The sequence below is a fragment of the Arvicanthis niloticus genome, chromosome 4 (genome assembly GCF_011762505.2).
Source record: "Arvicanthis niloticus isolate mArvNil1 chromosome 4, mArvNil1.pat.X, whole genome shotgun sequence".
Taxonomy (NCBI): domain Eukaryota; kingdom Metazoa; phylum Chordata; class Mammalia; order Rodentia; family Muridae; genus Arvicanthis; species Arvicanthis niloticus.
The window spans coordinates 113339432-113347973 of record NC_047661.1 but is presented as its reverse complement, the minus strand read 5'-3'; the positions used below and the strand labels follow the sequence as shown (position 1 = coordinate 113347973).

The 8542-nt window shown below is 39.3% G+C and overlaps 1 protein-coding gene across 2 annotated transcripts in view; it reads right to left on the bottom strand.

Annotated features, from left to right (window-relative positions):
- Positions 1 to 288: 288 nt before the first annotated feature.
- Positions 289 to 8542, bottom strand: part of Ppp3ca (protein phosphatase 3 catalytic subunit alpha) — a 275444-nt gene continuing 267190 nt past the window's right edge. The window contains exons 12-14 of one of the 2 annotated variants that reach the window (XM_034499495.2): positions 8121 to 8218; positions 5032 to 5061; positions 289 to 2060 (exon numbers count right to left, since the gene is read on the bottom strand). In XM_034499495.2, coding sequence (XP_034355386.1) covers positions 1864 to 2060; positions 5032 to 5061; positions 8121 to 8218 — 325 coding nt within the window. In that variant the 3' untranslated portion in view covers positions 289 to 1863. The remainder of the gene's footprint in view (positions 2061 to 5031; positions 5062 to 8120; positions 8219 to 8542) is intronic. The other variant, XM_034499496.2, reaches the window with a different exon arrangement.

Genomic DNA, 8542 nt, shown 5'->3' with positions numbered 1-8542 from the left:
ACCAATTGATGACTATTGTTTCCAATGTAAAAGAATGCTCTGGATTTTAAAAATCAGTCCTGCATATAAGGAGCCAGAAGATGGCATTTGCTCTGTAAGTAGACTTCTCTTGCCTGATTTTTGAGACACAAACCCACCAAGACTTTTACAGAAGAAGTGGGTACCACTCCTTGGATCATGAGGTCCTTGGGAAGCAGCCTATCCTATGTGTGCAGGGCCAGCATCCAGAGGACACCATGGTGGCTGTTCACGACATTTCCTACAGCAGACTCAGTGAAAGGATGAGCATTCTTTAAGTTCATGCACATTTTATTGAGTAGTAATATAAAATGCTTTTTCTTTGTCATTGGTACAGGTGCATGCTTTGATCGCCAACATTTCAGAAGTCAAATTACAAAGGCAAGGCTTTAGGCTGTAGTGAATGACTTGGGCACTTATACAATTGTTAAAAAATATGAATGGACTTTTGTTGTTTGTTGTTGTTTTCAGAATGAACCAGTTGTAACCCGTAACTAATATACAAAGGGGAGAAAAAAAGTGAAAAAAAGGTACGTAGTCTGTGGCACATGACAACAGAATGAAATAACTAAACTGTTATGACATTAACGGTTACCATGCATTTAAGAGTTTCACATGTAACTACAAACTTATTTAAATTTCACAAAGTTTGCTAAACATGCCAACCATCTATGTGTGCACTGACAGGCTTATGTTAAAAACTTTTAAGAATACTCTCCCCTTTAGAGTTTTTCAAAGCTTTTGTTTTGATTACAAAATTTCAAAGGCATTAAGCATTTTAGAGAATATAAAGTTCGCCAGTATACATACATTTCCAGTACATGTCAGGCCACTAAGCGCATTACAGTCCGTACAGGCCGGCACAGCCATTTTATTTTATTTTATTTTTTCTTAAAAAACATGCATAGGCAGATTTTTTTTTTGTTTTTGTTTTTTACAGAATATAGAGGCTTCATCACTGCACTATGGTGTCGTGTTCACTATACTTAAAAATGCACCACTCATAAATATTGAATTCAGCAAGCCACAACCAAGACTTGATTTATCAACAAAACCCCTAAATATAAACAGCAAAAAAGATGGGTATAATTATTCCAGTTTTTTTTAAACTTAAAGAAAATGTACTCACTGCCAAATTAATGATGTTCTATGGAAAGAAGAGAAGGGCATTCAAGCAAACTAAAGGAACCTGAGGTAAGCGTGATCTATACAAAATTAAACTGTCCTTTTTTTTTTTTTCTTTTTGGCATTTTAACAAATTTGCAACATTCTTTTTTTTTTTCCAGGTTTTTTTTTTTTAAGACTGCCTAATTCAGTTTATAGCCATTGTCTGACAAGAGTAGCAAAACATTATCAATAAATAGTCCTTATTTAGTTTGTACATCTTTTTTTTTCTGTTAAAAATGTTTGATGTCTTCCATTTTAGTGCTGCAACTGTAAACGTACAATAGAGTATAAGAAATTAGACAAAGTTTTCGTGTCCAGTAACAGAATAAAAGACCTTTCATTAACCTATCTAAAAGTCCCCAGTGCAGTAGGAAAACGTGTTCATTCCCCTAACATTGCAGTATAGACTAGCGTTAGCTTTCTTTTTAAAACTTTTTTTTTCCTAGAAGCATTTTTTTTAAAGGCATACCCAAAAGAGGTGGTTAATCACCACCCTCACCAAAATATAGTTTATTATCTCTCTTCCTCTTTTTTTTTTTCATGATAGTGTAAACTGAATCCAATTCCTGGCCCCCAGAGCAAACAAGCTACCGTCAGAGGCAAGAACATCCAACTGCTGAGATGCAGCAATCCCATCATGCCCTGCAGCTCAAAAAAAAAAAAGTGAACAGGAAGTGGTCACTGAATATTGCTGCTATTACTGCCATTGCTGTCCGTGCCGTTAGTCTCTGAGGCGAGAGCCTTGTTGATGGAGTTAAGGTTTGCGTCGGAGGGCATGGCGTCTCTGCGAGGCGGCATCCTCTCGTTAATTCGGTCTAAGCCCTTGGCCTCCTCGAAGCTAGTGATCTTATGTTGTGGTGAAAATCCTTTGATAGCTAAATAGAAAATCATTAAGAAGAGAGAGAGAGCGTTAGGTGGAGCGTACCAAGGGGCACCGCGGCTGCATCAAGTGAGGTTAGAGACTTCGTAGTGGGTGGGGATCCTTTAGTGGAGAACAAGTGACAGGACCTGAAGACAACACGACAGACTCCTTACCATACTGGAGGGAACCAAGGGTTTGAAAACAGCCAATGTCTCTTGCCAACCAAAATGTCCTCTTGAAGTGTTTAAGATGCAAGCATTTCTCTTTGTCTTCATCAAAGTTTAAATCACAGAAATCCACAGTGGGTATGTAAAGAAAAACACCTGTTCCCAGGGCAGTCTTCTGGATCCAGCAACACTGGCCACATTACTGGCTTGATGGGTCACTAACCCTGACCTAAATAGACTGCACTTTCCCCCCATTCTCACTCTGCCACTGTGCTAGTAATGGCAAATTCAGTGGAAGCCCTCTCTACTCCCAATTCTAGCCATGGCTTGGAACAGAAGGTCTAAAGAACTAGAAAAGGAATGGACAGGGACACTTCTGTGCCATCCCCAAGGCCAATAAGATCTCAACATTGAGTGTTGGGATCGGGGGAGAAATTATAAGCTGTTTTCTCACTTAACTGGAGGATGTATAGTGGGTGAGGAGGTAAAAGAAACTCATAAATACGGATCACATGACTATGTAGAGAAGCACTTTCTGCCCTTTAGTAGTGAACAGGCCGAACTGATGTTCATCTGGTACCCATTAGTGCCTAAATAGGGCAGCATTAGGTGGTGACTGCAGAACCAAGTGGTTTGGGTACTTTTAACTAAAACCTTGACTTCTCTTTCCTTCTTCTTAGTGACCTTTAGTGTGCTAGAGATAAGAAGTATTGGTGAAAAAAAAAAACTAAAAATAACTTCCTCAGTGGGTGCACCAACAGTGAGCTGAAAATAAAACACACAGACGGGGAGCAATGGCATCAGTTTGCTTTACTCCCTGTGAAATATGAGCCAGGTGCACCTACGGGAAGCCAATCACCAATGCTAAGTTGGGCTGCATCTCCATGGTGTATTAAGGACAATTTCAAGGTGTGTGTATCCTCCCCGCTTTTTTTTGGGGGGGGGGAGGGAATGGGGAGTAAAGCAGTTTAAAGCTGACACTTTGCCAGCCACTCAAATACAAATGTGCAGCCCTTCATTAGTACGGATGACATTCCTAGATTTACACAGTTGTTTAAAGCTCATTATAAAGAAAAACAGATTGTTCCCCCTCTGCATTTTAAGGTTAGCATAATGGTGATTAGTCAAGTGTGAGAGGAAGAACACGGGAGGTGGGGAAAGACCAAGGCCCAAAGCAAAGCTTCGTAATTCTGTAATTTGGTAATGAGCTGAAATGCACTAGAGCTGCCTAAATGAGCGCCCACCCTGAAAAATTAACTCAATTATTTTATGGGGCAAAAATAACAGACACTCTACTTTTTTTCCCCTAAATGATATCATCTCATAATCAATAGTCTACCATGATACATTATGAAACTGTGATTCATTTAAATAGGAAAAAGTGGAAGCTCTAGGTTTTGAAGCCAATGAAGTCAGAGCACAGGGATGCATGGAACAGAGGCTAGCTGGGGATGGGGCTCCATTTCTGATCACATCTGTCTACCCCTGTACGGAAGGAAGCGCTCTGCTCTAGTTGCTGGTCAGACAATGGTGTTAGCAATTTACATTGGGAGTATACTTAGCACAACACAGAGCCACAGAGTCACAGAAAACAGCCAAACTCTCAACAGGAATGCACACTGCAGATTAGATGTTGCCAAGAGGAATAGAGAATTCCCACATAAATAGCAGTTTGCTCACTGCTATTTAGGAAACAGTTGTATTTTTCTCTTACATCGCTGTCATTTCCCCTACCATATCCAAATCATGAGCAAATTGTAAGGCTAAAGTGACACTTTTTACATCATACCAAAGGACTGTATATGCACACAATTTTGTAAAAAAAAAAAAAAAAGTAAGTTATTTTGCAAGAACAAAATACAACTGAAGAATTTTGTTTTAAAGGGGAACTTCAAGTTATTCTTTCAAAAAAATTCCAGAGGGTGTGATATGCATAATATTAAAACTATTTTCATGTGCAGTTCTCATATAACCGCGTAAAAACAGCCTTCAATTAAAAATTAGCTACTAATGGGTCAAGTGTACTGCTCTTGCGAGGTGCTAGTAAAGGCAGTCGGTGATGAACAATTCTCAATATCCCCTGAAGCTCCTAGCAAGAGATCTAACATAGAGCAGACAGGTGGAATGATTAATTAACTGTCTGCCTGATCGTCTTGTGATTGGCCACTTCCACAGCCACAGATACTCTTTGAGCTCCTAATCATATTTTTTTGAATGCTAACTTTCTTCTGAATGTCAATTGGTTAAAATTGATATGGCTAAAAGTTAACCTCTACACATCTGTCTCACACTGGAATATTTTAGAGACATAAGTGATGTTGAACATTAAGCAAGCATTACCAAGCACATCTGGTGTTGCAAGCTTGAGAAGACTAGAATCAACTTAATCTTATTCTTTCATCTCTGTCCTACCGGATCTGAGGGAGGGGTGGTTCAGCTCAAAGCATATTGTTTTACATGTCACTTGTCAAAGCAGCTGTCATAACCCCCACCCCACATCATTCATGATATATAGAAATTTATATATATATATTACAATACTTAGTTTTCTGTGATTAGGCTAGGTTCATTGTATACAAAAGTCAAACATAGCTTTAAGGGAAAAAAACAAACAAACAAACCATAGAAGGACATTTTCCCCTTTAAAGCAAGAACAATTCGGTTAATACTGAGCCACAACTGTTAGCCCAACACCCACACACTCTGTACAAGCTACAGCAAAGAAAAAAATAAAAAAATAAAAAAATAAATAATGAATACACCCAGCAGAGCCCTTATCTGTTGCAGGCACAACAGAAAGGGGACTGGCCAATTTACCTTCATCAGCCTCAATAGCCTCAACAGTAGCTGAAGAGAAGAAAGGGGGTGCAAAATGAATGAGAAAATGAGTAGAGGATTCTTAACTCTAAAGAACAAGTCAGTGACGATCAAAGGAACTGGGGGTGTGGGGGGGAAACTAATGTTCCTCTAAGTGCAGGCTTCTGGCACAGACAACTAGACAGAAAGGCTAGAGAGAGAGAGGAAAAAAAAAAAAAAAAACACAGACAACAGGAAGTGAGACATGTCGGTCACAGCCTGCATACACCTGAGGGAATGGATAGGTGACTTAAAGTCCTGGCTCACTAATCAATGACAAAGTCCTCGAGGGAAACCTGCAGAAAAGCTTTCTGCTGTGTGGGCAGAATTGATGACTTGGGTATGGAAATCTACAGTGTGTTTCTGATTTTTAGGGCATTTTAGAATCCATGCTCAGTGATGTGTAGCTGTAATGTCAGAGGAATCAGACGAGCTTTGAGCTGAGTGTGACACTGGTGCTACACTTTTTGCTACTGAAGAGTGGAAGGTAGGGTTTCCAGAGTTGAAATGCACAGGGGGTAAGGGCTGGACTTAAAGGGAGATAACTCAGAATGTCTAGGGGGAAAACACCTACAAGTTTTTAAAGACAATTTCTGGAGGAGGCCAGGGAGCAGAAGGGAACCACAGAGAGAAAGATAAGGCCTGGACATCTTTTATCAGGCAAGCTCAGTGCAAGTTTTTTGTTTTTTCCCTTGTTGCAATTCCATTGTTAGAAACAAAGTTCCTCCAGTCGTGTGTGTGTGTGTGAAGTGGGGGCAAGGCCAGAGCCGCAATAATTCTATCAACACCTTCAGGAACAGGGTGTCTCAAGGTTGAATTCCCTCAGTGAGGCACCTTATTATGTGCTGAATTGGCAATTTTGGAGGTCGAGTAAGCCCAGTGTCTACTTAGACTTTACCATCTCCCTGTACAGATATACAGGTTTCTCTGTGCTATTATAGCTAGGTGATGTTCCCTTAATTAAATGCCAAAATATTAAACATTTGTCCAAGTTCAAAATGCTTGACATCAATATTTCACCCCCGAACTTCAACTTGCATTTTCTCATAATTAAAAATTTACAGCTACAAGTGGCATATGCATGCCAGTTAACAGTGTATTCTGGATTCCTCATAACCATGGAGAAGAAGAGCTGACTGTCAAAGCCTTGAGCAGCTTCTCCTTTTATGTCAATGGATGGGGATCAGATACGAATCATGAAGCAGACAATGCAGTGGTTTTAAATATATACCGAGTTGTCAAATTCTCAGGACAAATGAAGTCTCAACTCAGTCAGTCTGTGTGTGTGTGTGTGTGTGTGTGTGTGTGTGTGAATTCCACATGAATAACACAAACAGATGGATTTAAAATAAAATAAAAGGAACTCAACTAAGTGAAACTACAAACACAGGTGACGGCCTGAAGGTGACACTGTCTACTGTAAACATTTAAAGACCTTAGCTTTAGAAGCAAAGCCGAAACCCTGGAACCACAGCAGCACTCCCAAGGCAGAAGTACACACAGCCTGGTGTGTCCTAAGCACAGGAGGTCTGCAGTCGGGCACTGACTGTGTGTGCCTCTGCTGTATGCTGCGCTTACTAGAAGCTGTAACTTTCCATCAGCTGGGCAGAGTTGCATTTCACTCATACAAATGATCTCCTTGTGCTTTCTCAGGATGTTCATTTAGATGGAACAGGAAAAGGTTTTTTTTTTGGGGGGGGGAGGGGTTGTTTTTGTTTTTATGAAGTGATTAATTTCTAACTACAGATTTTCAGGGGGACTTTTTTTTTCCACTCAGTTATTCCAGATTTTCTGTCTTTTGCTGAACTGTTTTTGAATTTTGGGGGTACAACTAAGGGATAGTAGTTTTAGAGGAAAACCATCAGAAAATAAAGGCTCTGACTGTTGTCACTAACGTGTAACAGTCTGACAATGTCATGCTCATGGGTTGACTGTTATGTGCTGTGTGGAAGAAATGTCTTAATAACATAACGTTAAAAAAAAAAAAAAAAAAAAAAAACCTGAGTCTCTTGGGATGGAGAATAGGGATAGGAAAGAAAATACGAGAAAGGTCCAGGGAGAGAAATACACAAGAGGCTGAGACTGTACTAAAATACTATAGTATATTTTCTGCTGTAAATTTTTTATCTGTTGAAGTCTAACATAACAGTAAAATTTCCCTATTGTATGTTATATTTTAATTAGTGATATTAATTAAAATGGATAAAAATGCCAAATACAACAGAATGAAAGAGTATATATAATTATGTTGTCTAGCGTGGGTAACACTAACTATATGTGAATCTTTAAGTTAAATTTACTGAAAGTTTGGGGTCATTTAAAAGATTTTTTTCTTTTGTATTGATTATCTGTCAAATGTTCAATCATTCGATGTCACCAGCAGCCTTTGAAGACATGAGAAAATCTCATCATCACAAAAATTATGCTGCATGGTACTTGTGCAGCCAGTTATGACTAGAAAGTAAAATGCCTACTGAAAATAGATGTTATTATTAATAAAAAAAAAAGAATCAACAACAAAAAGACCCAATAAAATATAGCTGCGATCACTTCTCTTTTTGTATTTCTGATGAATCAGAGAAAAAAGCTAATATAAGTCTCATTTCTGTTCAAGTGGATAATTAAAATGTTCTTTTTATATTCTTTTAAATAAAATCTACAATAACGCACATATACGTGTATAGCTTTCATCAATCATGTAGAGAAGCTGACTACTTATTAGGATACAACCAAAAACTTACATAATGGAGTGGCTGACAGGGGGAGTTCCAACGGCTCAAACCTACTGTTGTGTACACAGACCCTAAATAGATGTCCTGGAGGTAGGCCTGAAGCTGGGGGTGCAGTGCTAGTGAGAAGAAGGGTGTATTGCAGTGAGTGAGGCTGTCTTTGTGTTAGACATGACTGAATATAACCTAATGTGTGGGTTTTAGCCCTTCTTCCAGCCAAGAAGAACTGAAATGCAGAATGAGCTTCAATGAACAAGAAACTCAAGGCTCCACTGACACAGTTGGCCATGCATTCCCAGTCATGTCCCCAGGCCTGCTTACCGCTTTGCAGAGTTTGTTTTCCGCCAGAGAGCACTCCACTGGGGAGCATGCCAGTCGGGGTCAGGCCCTTCAGTGTCAGAACACTCTCACTCTCTTCTCTGGAAGACACAGAGGGGTCGTGGAAGTTAAGTTTGGTTTCTTTTTGTGGAAAAAAAAAGACACATAAGAACCCATATTTACCTCACACTGGTTCTATGAATCTTTGGTTTTATTTAAAACACAAGACACATTATCTGTTTATACAGAGAGAATATTCTATAAATGACTTCAGCGATGAAATTACATTATGCCATTTTGGAGTTATGGTGTCTTCTACATACTGAGGATCCTGAAGGTGATTCTAGCTTTATAACCCACATCACAAAGCAAAGCTGCCGCTGTGTATCTCCAGTAACAACAAGGACCTGTGTACCCAGTGAACA